The following is a 23,820-nucleotide window of genomic DNA, read 5'->3' as shown; positions in this document are numbered from 1 at the left end:
GTTACAAGACAGGAAACAAAGGATAGGAATAATTGGTCAGTTTTCACAATGGAGAGAGGTAAATACAGGGCCCCACAAGGATCTGTACCGGGACCAGTGCTGTTCAACATATTCATAAATGATCTGGAAAAGGCGGGAAAGAGTGAGGTGGCACATTTTCAGATAATACAAAATTACTCAAGATAGTTAAGTCAAAAGATGACTTGAAGAGTTACAAAGGGATCTTTCTAAACTAGACTAGATGACAAAATGGAAGATGACATTTAATGTTGATAATACGAAGTAATGTACACTGGAAAACATAATCCCAACTATACATACAAAATGATGGGGTCTAAATTAGCTGTCATCACTCAAGAAAGAGATCTTGGAGTCATTGTAGATAGTTCTCTCAAAACATCTGCTCAGTGTGCAGCGGCAGTCAAAAAAAGCTAACAGAATGTTAGGAACCATTAGGAAACGGGTAGATAATAAAACAGAAAATATCACAATGCCACTATATGAATCCATGGTATGACCACACCTTGAATACTGTGTGCAGTTCTGGTTGCCCCAGCTCAAAAAAGGTATCTTAGAATTTGAAAATGTTCAGAGAAGGGCAAGGAAAATAATTAAGGGTATGGAAATCCCTTAATCCCTATATGAGGCCTGGGACTGTACATCTTAGAAAAGAGATGACTTGCGGGGGATATGATATTTACCCCTTCACATAACACAAGAAGTAGGGGTCAACTGAAAAAATTAATAGACAACAGATTTAAAACAAACATAAGGGAGTTATTCTTCACCCAACACAGTCAACCTGTGGAATTCATTACCAGGGGATGTTGTGAAGCCCAAAGGTAAAACTATTCAAAAAATAATTAGATAAGTTCATGGAGGATAGGTCCATCAATGGCTAATGGCCATGACAGAAAGGGACACAACCCTGTGCTCTGGGTGTCCCTAAACCTCTGATTGCTAGAAGCTAAGACTGGGCGTAAAGGAATGGATCACTCAAAATTGTTCTGTTCTGTTCATTCCCTCTGAAACATCAAGCACTGGCCATTGTCAGAAGACAGGATACTGGGCTAGATGGACCATTGGTCGGACCCAGTATGGCCGTTCTGATGTTCTTGCTCCAAGCTTCCCTTTTTCATCTCCTCTGCCTTCTCTTGGCACCACCCCACCTATACCTTCCCTCCCAGCAGCTCCAAGCCCAACTTCAAGTTTTCCTCTAACAGATGTTCATGATTACTGGCTTCTGATGATGACTAGACACAGTGCCTCCCCACTTCCAGAAACAGGCTTCTTTAGCTGCCTCCTATATAACACAAGCATTGTGCCTGCTTACAGCTAAATATTTCCATGGATGGCTCTGAATGTCCCAGATACCGACGTCCATTAGCTTTCCTCAAAGGCCCATGTGCCACTCAGCCTTCATTCCTCAATGGCCCTTGGCTGTCCCAGGAAATCCGTTCCAAGCCACAGAGCAGTTAAATCTTGTCCCACTAGCAACATTGGTTAGACTGGTGTGATTTCCATTCTTGCTGTGGAAGGGTCAATTAGCACTGCACCAAGCTGAGAAGCCACTTGCCAAGGCACTGGTCTAACGGTAAGACACTAGATATTGTAATTACTACAGGGGAAAGGGGCTTGGGAACTCAAGTATAAAGGCAAAATTAAAGTAGTAGAGAAAGAGACAGAGAAAACCCAGATTTCTTTTCACCCTGGTGTGGCAAGAGATTCTTGCTTTACAGAATATATATTCTGAGCCCAATCCTCCAAGCCCCGCAAATGTAGAACTGCCATTGAATTAAATGAACCAAATTCAGAGACAATGTGTAAGACTTGTATAAGTTCAAATGTTTCTCAACGACTAGTCCGTGGACTGGTGCCGGTCCCTGAGATCTCCCTGACACAGTTTAGGAAGGCAGCAGGCCGGTCCCTAGTATCAAAAAGGCTGAGAAACTGCTCTGAACTGTTAGAGCATCTGGGCCTAACTTTCCTCTGCCTTCTGTCTAGTGTAGTTATTAGTGTCTGTGAAAATTAGGCTTAAAATGACACCATGCTGATTTGGTTGCATTTTATGCTCCCTTTGTTCAGATGTAAATGACTATGCAAGGTGCAAGGCACCAGAGAATCAGGCTCTCTGATTTGAACTTGGTCCCAGTCCTGTAAACATTCACACAAATGCTTAACTTAGAGCACATGAGTAGTCCCACAGAAGTCAGTGGATCTACTTACCTGCGCAAATTTAAGCATGTGTGTACGTGTTTGCAGGATCAGGGCCTTAGACTTTGTTAACTCAGATACTAATAGATTAGCACCCACTTACCAATGTGTAATTTAGAATAAGGGTTGGGAGTCTAAGTTTTGGTGTCACTTACGTGTTGAGGAGTTGGAAGATTATGACACTAACTTGCACCTTGCCTCCTTTTGGTTGTGTGTCTTGTGACACTCCTCTCTGACCCCTCAGCACATAATTTACAACATTGTAGGTATTCCTTCAGTCTAACCTAGACTCACTCCCGTACACAGACTCAGTGGCCCAAATCCAGGGTTGATGTGTAAGGAGGCTATGTAGATTATACACTGATAAGAGGTGAAGTCTAAACTTGTAGCTTATTACATATGAAGACAGAAAAGAGTGTACAGTCCCAGTGCCTTAAAATTCTACCTGTCCTCTAGGGAATTTTCTACCCTGCATTAAATAACACTGGGTTCCTTTTAAAATAAAAGACACCCTCATCCTGCACAGGAAGTGGAAAGCTCCCCGGCTGAAAATCACACTACTTTACACTCACTTTATCTTTGACAACAAGACTCTATCATAGTTCCCCTGACCAGTGCTGGCAATTTTGTTGTTGTTGTTGTTATACTGAAAACAATGTCAGCCAGTCTGACTACCACCAAAGCTAATTTATTGCATGGTTACAATTTGGTTCTCAGAAAAAATAATTCCCTTCCACGAGGGTCAGGGTAGCATGCTGATAGTGACATGTTATGTTTAAATAACTGTTGTTTCTAGCATGGTTTCAAATGTATTAAGAAAATGGCCATCCATTAATTGGCTGGTGACTGGCGGGAGAAGGTGGAATTATAGAAGGATGTTTCAGTAAATGGAAAAGGCTAGAAACCACAGTTAATCAAAGAGTGATTTGTCACTGTAGAAACCCAGTTAACAAATTGAGGAAAGAGCCAAACAAACAGAAAAATCACAGAATCCCTGTTTTCTTTTGGTCTGTTTTAATTTTCCAGTGCTTAAGTTACAAGACAATTTAACTTGTTACTTCAACAGGAAATAATACAACTGCGTTATATTTTAATAGAAGTCATCTAGATTCATGCTTTGCATTTGAAAAGTGAGACACATATAGTTTCTACTAACACTGTTTATGTGCTGCTGTTGTGGGAAAGTGTGTTACGCTTCTTCCTGATAAGCTACAAACTGAAGAAATTCTAGGAAAACTGAAGCAGTTCTAACAAACAGGTTTCAGTAACACAAAGTGACACATTTCAGTACATATTCATAAGGGTTGGGGGGTTATTACTGGGCTGTAATTGCAGTTGTTCTAACACCTAATAAGCCATGGTTGGAAAAACAAAGGCAGGTTAATTTGTGATTTCCTCTCCTCATTCAGAGGCAAATTAAGTGTCAAACAGCTAATACAGAACATATTTCATTTTATGAGATTTTAATTTAATTCTGCACCATATCGTTGATGCCTTAATGTAGGGTGGTTTATCTAAGAAGAAGAGCAATTTATAAACCTCTTTCAATGGAATCTTTAATGATAGGATACGGTAGCATAATTATAGCAGTGCCTGTTAGTCCTACTATACATATGAATCTGTCAGCAATTCCATCATAAACATAAACCCCTATTTTAGGGGTTTATAACTCAGTTATACAATTTTGCTCCAGGGTGAAATTTGGGATACAAGATTTCTGCCCATGAGTAATTAAAAAAAAAATCCTAATATCTCATATATATATCTTTAATGGTAGAACTATGCAAGAATCCTTTACACCCTAAAAGTTTACTGATATTGACTGCTTTTTTGGTTTGCCTGTTACTCAAAAAAGATATTTTAGGCCCAGATGCCATCATGCGCACAAGACCTTTTTGAAATTTTCTGTATTTTTCCTCTATTTGTTCTATTGATACCTAATTATAGTAAGACTCCACATTCTTTAGGTATAGATCTCAACCAGCTTTGCAAAGTTGGGAAACAATAATTAACCCCAGTTTTACATATGGGGAAAATATGTAAAAAAATGAATGAAAATATGAAAAAGCAGAGAAGTTGAGTGACTCACATAGAGAGTCAGTAGCAGAGATGTGAACAAACCCTTGGTTTCCTGACTCCTGTCCTATGCCCTATCCACAGTCTCCCAGAAATTGAAATAACTTTAAATCCATTTTTTAAAGGATGCCATGACAACTATCCAAATAATGTCTCCAAAAGAATGATTAATCCCTTCTAAGCCAAAATCCAATGTTCCTAAAGATGGATTTACACCAGAGACTATAGCTGTTGGTGTCTATCATGTTTATACAGTACTGTGAATTTTTGAAAACCCTACAACCTATGAAAATGCCTATGAAAAAGCTGTTATAGTCTGAAAGGTTCCTTTGTACAATCACCTAATTACATATTTACATTTAATTACACTGATCATATTGGCTCCAGTACATACTGGGTATGTTATACCCTATCATTTCAGCAATGGCATAAACAAACTGAAGGGAAGAATCTACTTAAGTTTATGTAAAAATAAATAAACAATAACAAAGAAATTTTAATTTTAAAGTTAAGGCTGAAACTATAACATATATCTCAAACAACTGCCTACAGCCCATGATCTCATGCTAAAATCCTATTATTTCTTATGAGCTATGTGATGATGGGAGACGTCCAAGGTGCTGCAGGAAGTATTGGTGTTGGTTATTCAATAAGTGGCACTCTTCCTTCTGAGTCAGTTCTGATTCCACTGACCTAGCGTGGTATAAAGAGGGTGTATTGTTGTATTTCAGATGAAACATTAAACTGAGATATTGACCATTTATGGTTCTTAAAGAACTTGTGGCGCTTTTGTCACAATAGGTTTTTAGCCCTAACTCCTGTTCATATTCCAAATTGAGTAACCACATTATGCTTACCTAAAATTTGCCTCTGCTCTGTTGTTGAGCACTGGTAATAAATACTGTTGTGATCCACCCAAGAGACTAATGCATTTCAGCAACAGTAAAGTGATCCCTAACAGGGCTCATCCTTGAAATCTCTGCCCAGGCAAACTACAGGCCCAGAATCTGTATATTAGTTTGCAGAGCAATTTGGTATCCTTTGGAATGAGAGATGCTATTTAAATACCAGGTATTATTAAATAATGGTAACGGTGATAATCTTGCTCTTGTTGAAGCCAATGACATAATTTCCCTTGACTTCGGAGAGAGCAGGATCATGCCCTAAGCCTCCAACCAGAGGCTGATTTTATAAACCATGTGAAGTACTCTAAAGAGCTTACATTATGCCTGGTCTACACTATGAGTTTAGGTCGAATTTAGCAGCGTTAAATCGAATTAACCCTGCACCCGTCCACACAACAAAGCCATTTTTGTCAACATAAAGGGCTCTTAAAATCGATTTCTGTACTCCTCCCCGACGAGGGGAGTAGCGCTGAAATCGACATTGCCGGTTCAAATTAGGGTTAGTGTGGACACAGTATTGGCCTCTGGGAGCTATCCCACAGTGCATCATTGTGACCGCTCTGGACAGCAATCTGAACTCGGATGCACTGGCCAGGTAGACAGGAAAAGCCCCACGAACTTTTGAATTTCATTTCCTGTTTGCCCAGCGTGGAGCGCTGATCAGCACAGGTGACCATGCAGTCCCAGAATCAAAAAAGAGCTCCAGCATGGACCGTACGGGAGATACTGAATCTGATCTCTGTATGGGGAGATGAATCTGTTCTATCAGAACTCTGTTCCAAAAGACGAAATGCCAAAACATTTGAAAAAATCTCCAAGGCCATGATGGACAGAGGCCACAACAGGGACTCAACACAGTGCTGCGTGATACTTAAGGAGCTGAGACAAGCGTACCAGAAAGCCAAAGAATCAAATGGACGCTCATGGAGGGAGGGGTGACTGACGACTGTAGCTATCCCACAGTTCCCGCACTCTCCGAAAAGCGCCTGAAGGGTCAAAAACATTGTCACGGGTGGTTCAGGGTATATGTCATCAGCCCCCCTTCCCTCCCCCCCGTGAAAGCAAAGGGGAAAAAATCGTTTCTCGCCTTTTTTCACTGTCACCGTATGTCTACTGGATGCTGCTGGTAGACACGGTGCTGCAGCGCTACACAACAGCATCCCCTTGCCTTGCTGACGGCAGACGGTGCAGTATGACTGGTAACCATCGTTCTCGTCCCGTGGGTGCTCCTGGCCGGCCTCGGTGAGGTCGGTTGGGGGCGCCTGGGCAGACATGGGTGCTCCTGGCTGGCCTTGGTGAGGTCGGTCGGGGGCGCCTGGACAAAAATGGGAATGACTCCAGGTCATTCTCTTCTTTAAGTTTTGTGTAATGGAGATTCAGTCCTGCCTGGAATATCATGCCATCTGGAGGCTACTGCCTCAGGCTGCTCTCCCAGTCGGCAGCACCGCGCGGTCGCACCTACCCCAGCCTACCCCTTGCTCCCAGGGCTCACAATCAGATACTTAGACCTCTACATTTTGCTGCAAATAAAAAAATAAAGCTGCCATTTAGAACTGTCCCCCAACATGCATATCCTGGGACATTTTGTATTTTACCAGTGTCAACCAAAGGCCCACACACAAATGGAGATTCAGTCCTGCCTGTGCTTCTATCCTAGCGCTTATCACAGATTCCCATTTTCAGCTATAGGCTGAGCAAGTGCAGAATGGTGGTTCACTCGACTTCGCTGTAAGCCAACCGCCCTCCCCTCCCCCCTTTGATCTCTGTTTGCAGAGGCAATAAAGTCAGTGTTGTTTCAAATTCATGCATTCTTTATTACTTCATCCCACAAAAGGGGGATAACTGCCAAGGTAGCCCAGGAGGGGTGGGGGAGGAGGGAAGCAACGGGTGGGGTTGTTGTAGGGGCACCCCCTAGAATGGCATGCAGCTCATCATTTCTGCGGGATGTCTGGGGCTCTGACCTGGAGCGGCCGTTTGCCTCTCTGGTTCTTTAGTAGGCTTGCCTGATATTCTAGGCAGGGCTGACTTTCCATTAGACAAAACTTAAAGAAGAGAATGACCAGGGGAGTCATTCCCATTTTTGTCCAGGCGCCCCCGACCAACCTCACTGAGGCCAGCCAGGAGCACCCATGACAGCAGCAGACGGTACAGTATGGCTGGTAACCGTCTTTGCCAACTTGCCAAGGCCAGGGGATGCTGCTGTGTAGCACTGCAGTACCGCGTCTGTCAGCAGCATCCAGTAGACATACGGTGACAGTGAAAAAAGGCTGAACGGGCTCCATGGTTGCCGTGCTATGGCGTCTGCCCGGGCAATCCAGGGAAAAGGGCGCGAAATGATTGTCTGCCGTTGCTTTCACGGAGGGAGGATTGACTGACGACATTTACCCATAACCACCCGTGACAAATTTTTGGCCCCATCAGGCATTGGGAGCTCAACCCAGAATTCCAATGGGTGGGGGAGACTGCGGGAACTATGGGATAGCTATGGGATAGCTACCCACAGTGCAACGCTCCGGAAGTCGAAGCTACCCTCGGTACATGGACGCACACCGCCGAATTAATGTGCTTAGTGTGGCCGCGTGCACTCGACTTTATACAATCGGTTGCCAAAAATCGAATTCTGTAAATTCGGAGTAATCCCGTAGTGTAGACATACCCTTAGAATCTAGCTTCATATGCACTGCAAAACCTAGAATGAAAGGGGTGAATTTGTATTATGCTTCCACCTTAATTCAAAATGCCCCTGTTAAACAGTAGGGTTAACTCAAAATCTTTATTTTAATGTATTTTATTGCATGGTTGATTACGGTGTAAATACTTACTGATGCATCAGTGGAACTCTGAGGAATAAATCACAAGTTTCTGTACTCTCTCTTTCATTCTATAAATACCCACTTTTCCTTTAATGCCCAAGGAAGACTGCAACACAGATTTATTACTTACCTCCAGGCAAATTTGCTCTGAAATTACAATTCAGTAATAGGAGACTAATCCAAAAAAACTCTTGGTAAAATATTGTGTGTGTACTTGGGTATGTAGTTAGGATTGTTAATATCAATTAATTCTGCTCACAGAGGAGGACTTGTTTTAAAACAACTTCATTTTTCTTCTGTATATATGTAATTACACAGCTGTAACTAATAGCCATGGAGATGCAATCTGCCATCTAAACAACTAGCATTATTCTTCAAAGTATTACTTGTGCATTTCTTCTTTTATTTTCTCAATAAGAGGGGTGATTATTAGATATAATTAAATGTATATATCAAGACTTTTAGCACAGGAGTAAGCCCTCCTTATGGCTCCATTTTTTTTATGGTATATGGCAGTTTTCTGGACATTACAACTAAAGTTCATTGCTTTATTTTGCAAATCTGATACTCCTCTCTACATATAGAATAAGATAATGCTTATTTCCACAGGGTTCGTCCTCTCCCTTCTTTTTCTAATGCACGTTATCACTGGCATTCTTTTCTTTTATCTTTGTGTAAACCATGTGCTCTATTACATTTGCCATTTTGTTTGGGTGACATTCCCATCAATCAACTGACTGCTTGTGCACACACACAACAGGGACTATGAAAATTCCCCCAAAATTTCATTACGCTTCATGGCAGTCACTAGGAAAATGCTTTGATGTTACAGGAAATTTTAGCTATGAAGAATCCCAAGCCTAATCCAGAGAAAGTACACGTTTTATTTAGCAGTATTTCATAGGGCTCTGTACTTGTTAATTTAGTATTTATAGAATGACAGCACACAGAATAAACATCAGCAAAATAGATAGGTAACACTTGCCAGCTACCTATTATAAAAGGCATTCCTAAGGCACCAGCCTGGTTCTGCTTCAGTGAATCCACGAACAGATAAACTCAATGCATTCCAAACGTAAATATTGCTCTCCAGCTAGAGCTGCAAAGCTTTCCAGGCACAGAGTTTTAAGTACCATACGGTTTCCAATATTTGTCTCTTGTTCTAGGCTCCATAATATAACAATGTGGAAAATAATACTTACACATGCAGTGGAGGAATGGGAGATGGTTCATAATGGTAACGTCCCTCGTGATGTCTTGCATCAATTGGCACAGGAGGGTGGAATGCTGGAAAAAGGTGAGGCGGATCTGAAAAATAAGGTTTCCAAATATGAATATATCATGCAGCTATTTTTTAATATTGATTACACATCTCAAATTATGTGCCAACTGTAATATGATGTACAGTCAAATTCTTCTTTCTCAATACGTCAGTGTAACTGAACAGAGTTTGTCCCATAAAATTTGCATAGATGAGCGTGAATATTCATTTATTAATTGTAATATTCTCTTTTTATAGCTTAAATGGCAAATTACATAAAGAAGCCTTTAATAAATAATTACAGTGCACACATGTGAAGTGTCAGATCAAAAGGATCACTGAACCTTTCATAAGCATCCCTGGTTCTTTTTTTTTTCATATTAAAACAAATAAAAATGTTATCGAAAGAAAGACCTAAAAATAGACTACAAATAGCATGTAGTAAAAATGATACAGTGGAATGTACAACTAAAACAGCAGGTGTACAAAGTACAATCTGGAGTAAATTACAATTAAGTTAGAAAGAAAACGTGATTTGGAAAGGCTGCATTGGAGGAGATGCTGTGCTGCAGCGCACCAAGGGGAAGCATCAGGAAGTATGTGCTTCAGGGCGTGGGGATTCGTTTCCTCAGCCTTGAAAAGGATGCATGCAGCTGGTCACCTCTGCTGGCAGGCATGTAAAGCGGTGCGGAGAAATGGCTTTGGTTACTCCCCACCCTATTTCTGGCAAGTTGTTCCTGGGAAGGCCAACTCTGAAGCTGCCACTGCAATTCCAGACAGCCCTTATATACGTTACACAAGAGGGAACAGTTCCTCGCAGTCTCGTCCCCAACCCGCCACTACACAGGTTGCGTACAGGCCAGAACAATCTAGCCCTGATTTTTCCACATAATTCTCTAATTAAAGCTCTCCGCCATTTTGGATGCTATAGTTTTAATATGCTGTAGATCTCTATCAACATTTTCATGCCTTTGCAACTGTCTAATGTAAAGAACGTTATTTTATAGAAGATATTTAATGCATCATTACAATCCTGAATGGAGGAAACAATGTTCAAGCAGCAACATAACATCTGAAAAGCCCATTGTCTCTTGGGGTGTGAAACCTACCTATCCAGACCAATTATTAACTAATTTTTATTTTGTCCTAAATCCATATGTTTATGTGATCCTAAAACCAGATGAGAACGGATATTATGTAGTGTCATGGTTTTACTAAAAAGGATTCTAAAAAGAGAAAATCCTTATTTATGCTCAGTCGGGAAAACCAAGCTAGAGAGGCCTTTTTCAGTCTTGCTATAACTCTTAGGGTAAGTTCTGTGTGTATTTTCTTCCTTCTGAATTCAGCTAAATGTAATCCCCGTCTTAAATTATGTTATCTCTGAAAACAATTGCATCAAGCCAGTTGATGATCCAAAAAAAGGGTGAGGAATTGGATTTTGACTCTGTTTTTTCTCAAAAATTTGAAATATTTGATACTCTCCAACCAGCTGCAGTTGGTTGAAGAGGAGTGTAAAAGATAATGGGTTGGGGAATTCACACAAGTTCTGAGGAAATATTTCCAATGTTTCATGACAATTTTGAAACACTTGAAATTTCCTGTCCAGCTCCAGTGCCAGCTATTTGTTAAGTATTAGCTATAGTTTGCTTACTAACAGCACATTTCTGCCATTTACTGACTTGGGGCCCAATCCTGTTTGAAAAGTGATTATGGCGTCCTAATGTGAGCAGGGAACCTCTAGTCATGATAGCCCTAATTCTAGCCCTATTCTACAAACTGGACATAAATACCTACGCTCTTGCAATTTGATCTACTCCTACACCTGTGTTGAGCCCTGCTGACTTCTACAGGACTCACAGTCAATCCCAGGAATTTATACACCCCACAGGAGTACGTGGTTATGGGTGGACCAGAAGATAAATGCTTCCCATGCATGAAATGCATTTTGCATCAATCACCAGCCCCAGAAGCCACAACGCAGCCTGAAACCGGGAGGAAATGTCTGAAGGACAGAGAGATGTCTACACAGTGTGGGATCCCATTGTGTGCTGTGCTCCCCACCCCTTAGCCTATTAACTGCAATAATGTAAGCTGAGTAGGGGTCTTACTCCTGCTGTACATTATTTTCCTCCAAGACATATTAGCTACTCTTCAACAAACATATCTCTCCCCCTGCCTCTGTCATAGTAGCAACTCTGAGGAAAACAAGGGACATGGGAGGTTTGTCCCGAGGGGCTGGATTCTGATCCCCTTACGCATGTCAAATAGCACCATACCCCACCTCGCACAAGGTGAACAAGCCCATGCAAGATGCAGTTTACTTTCCATCCCTGCCGAGCAAGGCTGAAACTCCACTCTGGAGAGCAGTTCCCCTATTTACCTCTTTAAACACAGTTTAGCCATGTACAGGATTAGCCCTAAAGTTAAATGTGATCTTCTATAATTTTCTATTTTAGGACTGGAATATTGAATACTAAATTACCTATAGCCCAGATCTAACTTAACTGTATAGATGAAGTAAGTAGTATTTAATGTGTGTGTTTGTGTTATACATTCCCTTCATTAACCTCTGTCATCTTGTACTGACATTTAATGAGGCAGAAATCTCAAAGGAATACATTTCTGAATCCTTTAATATTAAGTTTCTCTGTGTATCCTGGTTGCATTTTGTTTGTGTTTTTTGTCTGGGAAAGAGAAGTATTCCATCATTGCACAGAGAACTGTCTAAGTCAACCCCGCATGACTAGAACAGGCCTGAATATCTAGCATCTGCCATAATTATCCATCTCACAGTTTATTATTTACACATGAGCAATACAGCTGGTGAGCATCATAACTCAAGCATATGTGTAATAAGTTACTGCACTGTAGCCATCTCCTGTTGCAACCCTTGGAAAAATACCTCATGATGACTTTTCCAAAGTCAGGCTAAAACTGCTGAAGCAGAATAAAGTGCCACTAAACCTGGCTACCTACTATTTATCATACAATTTCCTGACTGATGGTTCCACAAACCAGCTGCTAAGTGCTGTGTACTCTACTGTCAGCAAACTAACATGCTAAATGGGAGACAGGGAGAATAATGTGCAGAACCGGTGGAATCAGTTTTACTGAGGGAATTCAAAATGTACTATACGTGGATAATTCCTTGACGCAGAGGTAAGTAGTAAATTCTACATGCTTGTGGGTCCAAAAGTGTTCTACTTTGAACAGCTTTGAATATTTATATGAAAATACTCTCACATCAAACAGATATTTGAAAGAGCACCTATCATCCAAGGTTCCACTTAGAATGCACTTGAAACCCTATAAATATGTAATTGGTTGATATGTATTTAAATTGAAATATACTGTAAAAAGTTTGCATAGCTGTAACACATATTGTATTCCTATTGGTCATTCTGACCTCACACAATAACTGTTTCAACAGAGATACTGCCAGACCATCACAGGCCAAATTCTGCCACATTTATTTATACTAAATAGTACACTATTCTAAGAGTGGTCCCGTTGGAATGAATGGACTACGTGTACAGTAATGTACTGCTCTTCGTATGGTAGAATCTGGTCACAACTGATCTGTAGCTGCTGTTAGCAGAGGTCTTGGCTACCTACAAACCCTGTAGCCACAAAGACCCTTAATAAGAGGATCTGGCAATTGCTCTAAAAATATGACATTTATGAGCTTTCTATTTAAAATGCATAAAACAAAACTATCAGCAGGAATTATGCTATAATGAATATAACATCTTCTAACAAACTTTACCCTTTATGTCGTATTTCAGAAATTATTCATAAAAAAATTCTATATCTTGGAAGATTTGGCTGAAATGAAGGCAAGGGTAGCCCATACCAGGCATATCCTTCTTACAAGCACACAAGGCTTTAAAATGATCTTCATTAACTCAGGCCCAAATCCTGCAATCTGTGCAGCCAGAGACTTGTATCTGTGCAGAGTCCGGCTAAAGTCAATGGGCTCCACATGAGCACAAACATCCATCTGTATGGATTCAACTGCCTAATCAGGGCCTTAGGCCCAATTCATCAAAGCCCTTGAGCACATGATTCAGTCCCATTGACTTCAGTGAAATGTAAACATATAGCTAAGTGCTGAAAATGGTTGGACTTATTCACATTTCAACTTGTTTTGTTGAATAGGGGCCTTAGCTATCTTCCTTTCCAATACCACAAGCAAAAATATCTTTAAGGTCCACTTCTGCTTGAGAGCATCAGGAGGTCTTTCAAACAAAATTTAGAGTATAGGCAAGTAAGTTGTATAAGAGTAGAAATGTAGCACTGGTAAATACTTTAAGCGCCACACGATTTTGTAGATGTCATCTCTGAGATTTTTCAAGAAAATATGTGCATTTTTTTTTCGTTTTTAGATGTATAAATTGTGTATCCCCTTCTTACAAATACATCTTCAGATACAGTGAAAAGGACCAACCCTCACAAATAATAATCAATCTTACACTCCTACAAGAGGAGAAGGGACTTGCACTGTTCCCTAAAGGTCAGTAACCTATGCCTCCACTGAAAGAATCAGAGAAATGAATAAAGGAAACTGGGAAAAATTATCAAAATGTGAATGGTTGATAAAGAGAGAATACTAATTAAGGTCTAAAGAGATCTAAGAGTTACCAATGATCTGCTAATAGATGCAGCAGAAGGTTAGATGACTATAGCAGACCAAGAGGTATTCTGTAATACTGAGTCAGTGGCAGAAAGTTCAACAAGAGAAAGTGAAAGAACCATCATCCAGATCCAACACACTCTGAAGTCAATGGGAATCTTTCCATCAATTTCTTGATCTTTGGAACAGATCTTTTACAGTTAGGAATCACTTGGCTCTGCAAAGTTAAACTTTTGGTAGTAAGGCTGATCACACAGACCACGCGATTTTCTATCCCATTTTGCTCAAGCACAGTGAGATTCTTGCCAAACCCTCTAGCATGGGCTTTTGAAAAGATGGGCTTCAACTTTTAGTGAATTGAGAAACTGTTTGTTATGGTATAAGGTTTGAATCAACTCAAGTGGCTAAGTGAAGCTCCACTCTCTGCAGCTGCATTATGAGATAGTGGCACACAAAATATGCAATTCAGTGCACATTTTCAGTATGTGTAACATTTTAGTGGTTTATCATTAGAAAAATCTGTTCACAAAATTCTACAATAGAACACTAAGTTAAGTTTAGAGCTTTACTCAAAATACAATTAAGCTTGGAAGGATAAGATTTTTTTTTTTTAAATCGGTAAAGGTCAATTTCACTGCACCCATAAAAACTGACAAAAATATTTCCATCATTAATCTAAATTTACAGACAGGCAAAGAAAGACAAATGCTGCTTGAGAAATTATTAGAATTTGATTTAAGACTATTTATTTTGAATATTTTCACGTGATGTTGCGACATTTCATATATTACATATTATAATGCTTTAACTTTTGAATCTCAATGTCTGCTGTCATTAACTAATTATTAACTGACCCCTAGTTGTTTGACCTCCCCATAATTTTGTACAACTGTGAACATTTAAATAGATAAAAAAGTGTAAAATGCTTAAAATTAAACATTGATATTATTAATTGAAATGATAAAAAAACAAAAATCTAATTCTGCCTAACCCCTAATTATAATATATTGGGGGTGAAATCCTGGCCTCATTGAAGTCCATTAGAGTTTTGCTTTTGACTTTAAAGGAGCCAGGTGCTCAGAACACTCTGCACATTCAAAATTATTGACTTCTATGATAATAAATAATTGACATATATAAACCACTGTTACCCAAGATGTACTAAAAACACCATTATGCAAAACAGAGCAATTTCTTAATGTCTTTTTCAGTACACTGCATTGTGAATAGTTTTGCCAGCAGATTTCTACATTTCCCTTGGTGCATAGCTGATCAGCCAATGGGAATTTTCTAATATTTTGGTTTGCATAGTCCTATAGGACTTTACTATTTCTTCATATACATTTGCTTCAATTTATTTTCCCTTGATGGTGTTGTCTGGTTTCATGGTAACCGACATGGTGCTTTTTGAATGGAAAGTTCTTCTGCACTGTTAGCCAGTTGAAAAATATGAAGTTAATTTTTAAACAAAATTAGTTTCCAAGAGGGCCCATTAATTTCCCTTTGAAAATGTGTGTATGAGTTTTTCTGCTCCCCATTTTGTTTCAAGGGCTCTTCTTATCAAGAGAAAAATATAACTAAGACCCCCCAATCCTGCAAGGACCTAGGCACACGCTTAACTTCATGAACTGCGAGTAGTCCCACAGCCTTGACTTTAAATGGGACTACTCAGAGTGAATTAAGTTAACCCTGTGCATAAGTCTTTTCAGGATTGGAATCTAACTGACTGACTAAGAGAGGAAACAAGAAAACTGTACACAAAATATTGTCAAATGCACAAAGTAAATACACTGAAAAAAAAAAGCAGAGGTGGAGTTTTTTCTCTTCTATTTATGAAGTTCTTTCAGTTACAGTAATATTAGGTGTTATTTGTAACTATCGTAGGAACAAAACTCAGAGGAAAAAAATGTGACTTTCAGGTTGATCATGACACTTTTATATTTTATGTTCATTAATGTACTTCAGCCGTTACACTTCCATCTCCAGCTTCAACCTGAGTTTTCGGAGCTCATTTCTCTATATTAAAAACACCACAAACCTCAGAAAGTGGAACATTGCTCCACTTTTTGATTGTTGTTGCTGATGAAAAAGATTCCCACCTTGGTAAAGAAATAAGAATCCAGGGCATCTCACGCACCTGTCATTCATTTTACCTCCTCTGTGTTTGTAAACCCAAACACCTTGTGGGAACATTCTTTATCGTTTTTAGTGGTTCCATAATAATCATCCCACCAAACACTTGGAAGAGGAGCTGTTATCTCTGAGCTGGAAGAAAAGTGACTGGAAATGATTTCATCAACTGGCACTGGAAGATCTTTAATATGCCCAGATTTGCTGCAGGTATTGGCTAAACAGCTATTGGATTGATTTCAGCTGGAACACTTTATCATTCTTCCCAATCATTGCAACACTACTATCAGAGGAAAACTTCAGCAAGATTGTCTTCTGGAATACTAAACTTTCTTAAGTCTATTTGATTGCATGTGTCCAGTGCTCAGAACACTCTGCACATCCAAAATAATTGACTTCTATGATAATAAATAATCTACATATATAAAACACTGTTCATCCAAGAATCTCTGAACACTTTGCAAACATAAATTAGGCCCTATGATAATCCAGTGATTGAATCATGAATTATTAGTTGTATTAGGTCAGATGCACCAGTACAGTAAGGTTGCTTTGTGCTGCAGTGGCCATATAAAGTAGCCATAATAGCATCTTAGTTGGCCATTGGTTATGGCTGTTTTGCATCTGTAGAGCAGTGCAGTGTATGTACATTTTTATTATTATTATGTACATTGTACATGTTGGAAGACTGAAGCACTGAAAAAATAAGAGTTGCACGGGGCACATAGCAAGTCAGGGGGCAAAGTTGGGAATAGAATTATTGTGTCCCAAATCTCAGTGTCACACTATGACCACTAGACGACACTGCCTCCCTTTCTTATATAAATTGCTGTTTAAAAAGCCATTAAATGTAACAGCAGTTGCATATAGTCAGTGTCTGTGCTCCAAGCACACGAGAAGAGAACCCAATGAGACATCTTGGCCACAAAGTATGTTATTTGGAAAGAAGATCACCTCTTATAATGCAGCTGGCTCTTGGTATGCCACAGCTCATCTTTTTTCATAACCTCTGGATCCGTGCAGTGCTTCTTAACAAACTTAATAATGTGGTCTCCGCAAGAAAATGACAAACTGTGCTCTGCCAGGGAACTGACAAAAGAAATCCCTGCCTCCGTTACCTCAAATGTACTCTCTGCAGTGAAAAACCAATTTATCTTTTCCCTTGCAACGTGCTTTCTATTCTGCCATTGTCCCGCTAACTTCTTGTGTCCCTGCCATCAATACATCTACCACAGCTAAAAATCATACCCAAAAGAATATTTTTTTAAAAAGTGCCCATATTTAACTTTCAACAATCCAGTCAAATGCTTTAATCCAGATGCTCTGGAATGCTGCTTGTCTTTTGATTCCCTCTGCATGTGCCTGGTGACATCTTCTGTATTCTCATCTTCCCTGCTGTGATACGGGCACAAACAAACAAAAAACACACATGCACAGAAAGTTATTAAAAGCAGGTTAACCCAAACATATAGGAGTCTGCAGCTGTGAATGATGAACTACAAACTGCGTGTTAAAAGAAAATAAATAAAATTGAATTAAAAAAATAAATCAATCCTGACCCAGACTGCAGATGATTAAGAGTGAAATCATACAGGAAGACCCTGACTACGCTGCTGCAGCACAATGTTTACACACAGTTCTCCGTAGCTGGGTGCTAACACAGCTTCCCTTCCCAGGGCAGACAGGGAACTGCCAAACAACAATTTTGTAAAATAGGTTATAGTCTGGTTCATTCCTGTCTACAGTGGCCAGGGAGGCTGTCTTAGCACCATGCTGACAAGACGCATGTATAAACATGGTGCTTGCAAATGTAACTATGCCGCAAGTGTAGACAAAGACAAGGAGAGAGAACAGACTGGAAGCCAAAAATTAGTGTACTCATGGAAAGATACAGATTATAAATATACTTTTAAAATGTCAGATATCCTTGTATATAATGTGGATCTGCCTCTGGAGGTCAGTTTGGAGCAACTATTAAACTTCAACAAAGTTAAAAGGGTTACAAAGTATTAAGCGTGGCCACAAAACGTGAGTCAATCATATGCAAATTGCTAGTGTGTTTCTCTCCCATGTAACAAAGTCAAGTTTGAAAGCAATTCCAGAGGCCAAATCCTAATCTGGTGTAAATCAGCATAGCACCAGAGATGTCAATGAGTCTACATCGATTTACAGCAGCTGAGGATCTGGCGGAGGTCCCTTGTTTCATTGGCCAACGCAGGCTGGAAGAGTTATAGAAGTTACATTCAGAGTCTTTGGTAAGTAAATTGTATAATGATAGAAATTAGAGATGGAAAAGACCTATTAGGTCATTGAGGTTTTACTTTTGAATATAAAAACAACTCAGTTTCTACAGAAGAACATTCCACAATCTGACAAGTACCAGGGGTTAGTCGTGTTACTTTGTATCCACAAAAACAATGAGGAGTCTGATGGCACCTTAAAGACTAACAGATTTATTTGGGCATAAGCTTTCGTGGGTAAAAAAACCCACTTCTTCAGATGCATCAGATGAAGAAGTGGGGTTTTTAGCCCACGAAAGCTTATGCCCAAATAAATCTGTTAGTCTTTAAGGTGCCACCAGACTCCTCATTGTTTTTCCACAGTCTGACGGATCTCACTGTCAAAGATTTTTTCCTGCTAGTTAACCTAATTTTGTTCTTAAACCCATTACTCCTAATTATTTTACCTCCCTTTGTACCATCCTAAAGAATTCCTCTCCTTATGTGTTATTTATACTCTTCAAACACTTGCAGATGACTATCGCTTGCCCTCTTTGTCTATCCCAGAATGTAGATATATTGCATTCTTGTAATCTGTATCCACACTTTAAATTGGACACTTCAGTCAATTTATTCCTTTTCATTGTTCCCTGAACTCCTTCCAGTTTGGGAAAGAGAGACAGTTATCACCTCTCTGCTCTAGGACATTAAGCCTGTGTATGCAGGCTAAAAAAATCACACTGATTTATATATAATACTTTAAACTGGAATTTCACTGTACAAACTGATTGTTAGGTTTTTCAGCATTACTGACATTTCTCTCTCCCACTGAATATCTGCATTTCTAGTTATTTCCCCCCAATGTGCCTATGAACTTGCATTTTCCCATTCTGAGCCAGATTTTTCCACTCTCACTTACAATGAGTAGCAACTTATACTACAATTGCCAGGGGACTATAGTGCTACTCAATGTGAGTAAGGGCTGCAGAAATTGACCTTCTGTTATTAGAGCTTTATCTACACTTGAAAGTTAATTTGGATTAAGGTAGGGCGTGAATTTAAAGCACAAGAGCTATTCCTGAATAATTTAATGTGTGGACACATTCATACTGGAATAAGAGTGCCTTATTCAGATCTATTTTAATCCATTTTGAAAGTGCAGGGAGCAGAGACACAGCGGGAGCTGGAGGAGAGGCTGAAGCGACACACAAGATTGGGCTGGCCATCATGAAGAGGTAGGGACAGCTCTCCCCACTTCAGATCCCAGTGGAGACACCCTGCCCAGTGGACAGGCAGGAGCACATGCACCAACCACTGGGATCGGGAGCAGGGCTGCATTGGTACATGATGCCAGATACCAAGGGGCGTGAGGAGGAAGGACAGGGCACTGGGCACCAGCCAGCAAGGAATGGCAATAGGAACTGCTGGGATACCCCTTCCCAATCTGGAGCTGGCTGCCACTGTCCCCTACCAAGTCTCAGTAGCTCCCTTCACTCCCCCTCATGCCCCCATTCACAGTGAGCTTCCGAACCTCCGCGCACCCGCCTGAAAACCAATCTGAATTATTTTTTCATGTAAGATTTCATGAGACACTGTATCAAATGCTTTTCCAAAATCCAATACATTGCATCTACTGTATTCCTAGACTTTATTGATGATTTCTCTTAATCATTTTCCATTATTTTAATAGGGGCTGAATTTATTACCAGACAATATTTTCCAGTAATTTCCTTCCTTTCTCTGAAAGTTTAGTATCACATTTACTTTTCCAAATTACCTGTTGTCTCGCCCAGTCATCAGTGACTTCTCAACAATAATTGTCAGAGCATTCAGTAAGTTCACTAGGTAATTCCCTTCATATCTTAGAATGAGTTTCATCTGGTCTTGATGTCTGGTATATGTGCACACTTTCCAAATATTCCCTTATCTGCTTCTTAACAAAAGCTACATTTAAGAAATCTTCATTACTTTCTAATTGTTCAACCTCTTTATATTTTGTCAGTCTTAAAAGCAGCTCAGTAGCTCTGTCTTTTTACTTAGTAATTCCACTGATTTCATCCCTCTCCTAATTGATTAAAGAGCTTGTTTGCTATTGTTTCTTGTTTCTTTCCACCTTGATACCTTTATAAAAAGCCTTTCTTATTCTCCTTAACCTCTTGGTTATTCTTGCTTTTTGCGCCATTGCTACCCATCTCTATGATTTTTAATTTCATCTTTATATTCTTTTTATATTCCCTTCCACTTTTCCATTTACTGTACAAGTTCTTTTAACTCCAAAATGTTTGAGCAGTATCTCATGAAGTCACCTTGACTCTTCCTCCTAACATTCTTCTTTTGCTGATGAACTGATGGTGGAGTATTGCCTACAATACTGTTGCTTCAAGCATCCACTGCAGCTCCCCCAAAGCAGACCACGGAGCCACATTACTGACAAAGGTGAGAATGTCACCACTTCAACTGCAGAGCCATTTCAGTGATGTACCTGCTGATTTATGGGGCTCTGTGCACGTGTGTGTTACTTTATAACAAAAAACATGGTTCTCTGAATGAGGCAATGAGTAAAAAACCCAAGATCTCAGAGAAGCTAACTCTGGCAATCCTTACCTGTTGACAGTAAAACTGTCCTCATCCCTGACAACTTTCCAAAATACACCTGCTGGACTCATTGACTTGAGGTCAATGGGAGGGAGTTTTTTATTGCACAACTGTATGTTACACCTAAAACTTGGGTAGGTCAGGTGGGGTGAAGGAAAACCACCGCAGGGGAAAGAAAACACTTCTTCAAACCCTAATGCAGAAACTGAAAAATCAGGTACATGAATAAGCAATAGCATTCAAGTACCTGACTTAGACAAGCTTTTCTACATGGGACGGTGTGAGATTTAAGCATGTGTGAGATTTTGGGGGCGGGGTCTGTCTTTTCATTGTATGTGTATACAGCGCCTAGCATAACAGGTCCCAAGTCCCTCACTTTAGGCACTAGAGTAATACAAATAATAACCAATAATAATTACTTCACCTTTCCCTCCACTGTCTAGTGGGTCTATAGTGCTCTAGGAGGCCCAAACAGGGAGCTGTCCCTGTGCTCAGAAGCACTCTGTGAGCTTGTGAGAGTGCAGACTGCAGCAGCCATCTTCTTGTTCTGTGTTTGTACACCACCTAGCACAGTGGGGTCCTGATCCATGACTGGGGCTCATAGGCACTGCCACAATACAAATAATAAAAAATAATTCTGCCTGTCCCCTGTCCAAGGAGACACAAGAGACAGATTCTTTGCTCTCTCCCCTTTTCCACTTCTGCACGAGGGTCAGACACAATCTGACTGCAAACAAGCAGGTGACATCACATGGAATTTATTTTTCTCCCCTGGTTAGAAGGCAGAGTCAGTTGTGGTCATCCACATTGCCTGGCAAGTCTGGGAAACTTCCAAGCCATGAGACAACAGGTTTCCCGCCCCTGAACTGTTTGATGCTCCACTGAATGCAGGGGCACTTTGAGAGATATGCTAACACCCATATGGAAAAGCTGTTGAACACAAAGGTTGGAGGTCAAAAGTTTAAATGGTCATGATAGAGATGACAGCAGTCTCTTTCTGGTCAATCACATCAAAGGGACTGTCAGTTCTTATACTACTACTGAAGATCTTTTGGAACCTATTGAAATTCTAGCACATTTATTGCACACTGGGAGCATAAAAAGACTTTTTGTTTGTTTTACAGCTTCTTGCCAAGCACAGATGAGGTATTATTTTAACTGTTAACTGCAAAGTTTATGGTCACTCTAACAGCTATCAATCTAGATCTTATGGTCCCCCCATCTCTATAGCATCTGAGTTTGCCAACTTATTTCATCATGCTGCTTTCATCAAATGTGCCACTGAACATAACAGATCATACATTTAAAGAGATGTGCACCACATTCTATTGGTGATTTGAACATCTGCTTCTATGCATCTTTCCCTAGCTTAATGCTGAACTGAAGGAATCTAGTACAGTAGTTTCAACAAAGTTTGGAATTTCTTCTCCAACGACAACAACAACAAATTGATGGACATATGTGGCCTTTGTTGTATAGAGCTAGAAACCTCTACTCCTGAACTGCACACAGTCACACATTCTTATTTATTGATTATACATTATTTTGTGTTACAGTAAGGTATAAAGGCCCCAAACTAGGATCAAGGCCCCACTCTACTAGGATCTGTAGAGAAACATACTGTATTAAGAGATGGTGCCGAAGAGGTTAATTTAAATAGAGAGGACAAAGGCTGAAAGAAAGGAAGCATTATTATCCCCATTTTACAGATCGCGTATTGAGGCAGAGATTGACTGATGCACCCAAGGGAAGACTGTGGCAGAGTCAGGAATAGAATTGGAGACTACTGAGACCCAGTCCAATAACATAACCACAAGACCCTCTTTCCTCTCAGACCTTCCTTCCTTTCAAAACTTGTGTTTGTGGTTAGGTCAAAAACTTCATTGCAATACGTGTTCCATGCCTTGTACCAACCATTGTCAGCTAGCTGTTTGCCAAAACCAAGACCCAAGTTTGCTTGTTACTACCTTCCTCAAATTCCTGTTCTCCTCTCTACAACAAGGTTTAGCAGTATAAGTTATGCTCCTAGCCTCCATCTGGCTAGGCAGAAGCAGATGTCCATATATTCTGACATGATCTTATTTCAAAGAGGGGACTTTGGGTTTCCAATGATCTTATAAAAGCCACAGCATATGACGGCACTCAACAGTAATTTCTAATTAGGATGGTTTTAATCAAATTTAAATGTAGCCGAGTTTTCACAGCTAATGAATAAATCCTGTTTTTAAATCATAATAATCACGTAGAATTCACCTGGCAGCCACTCCCCTTCATGGCAGCATCCTGAAGAATCCCCTACATGAGCAGCAGTTATCACAAAACGCCTATTGGAGGTTTCAGCAACATCCGTTTCAGCCCAGTTTATTATTTAAACAGTTCCCTAACTACTCTTCCCAGAGGTAAGCTGCAGCCAAATTGTTTTCCTTCACTTCACAAAGCAGATATGCGTGGCTTATTTGAACAGCTCTAAAGTTTACTTTAGTCTCCGTTTAAATACCTTCTACCACATATTTCAAACAAACAGTTCACTTCATTAGAAAGGCAAACAGTTTAGCCATAGAATACTAGCACTTGAGAAGAATCACACTGGGCAGAGAAACCCTCTGCCCCTGAGTAAACACTTCCTTGTCTTCAGCTCTAAGCAGCAACCATGTGGAACTTCACTTCAAAAGCCTTTTCACAAATACTTCACACATCTATTTGTAAGTAAATGATAACCCTGAAAGAGATTATCTGCAGGGCGGGAAGCTTCTGATGCCTATCAGCGCTGCTATATGGACAAAAATAGGAGGTCTAACTGTCCATTTCCAGCTAAAGGCCAGTTATGAAACAATAAAATTAATGACAACACAGAAGTACAGTTTAGCCTGAATACCTTCAACTGGATAATCAGTATTGCCTCAGTGATGTGTGGGGGCAAAATTGGCCTTGTAACAGAAAGCGAGTCTCATCCTTAGCTACAGAGTGGCTACTG

At 40.1% G+C, this 23,820-nt stretch overlaps 1 protein-coding gene across 1 annotated transcript in view; it reads right to left on the bottom strand.

Annotated features, from left to right (window-relative positions):
* Positions 1-23,820, bottom strand: part of GLI3 (GLI family zinc finger 3) — a 236,148-nt gene that overhangs the window by 105,890 nt on the left and 106,438 nt on the right. Inside the window, exon 3 of the mRNA XM_065398399.1 lies at positions 9,211-9,316. Coding sequence (XP_065254471.1) covers positions 9,211-9,316 — 106 coding nt within the window. The remainder of the gene's footprint in view (positions 1-9,210; positions 9,317-23,820) is intronic.

This window comes from Emys orbicularis, chromosome 2, assembly GCF_028017835.1.
Source record: "Emys orbicularis isolate rEmyOrb1 chromosome 2, rEmyOrb1.hap1, whole genome shotgun sequence".
NCBI lineage: Eukaryota > Metazoa > Chordata > Testudines > Emydidae > Emys > Emys orbicularis.
Note: the sequence above shows the minus strand (reverse complement) of the source record. Positions and strands in the feature narration are given on the sequence as shown.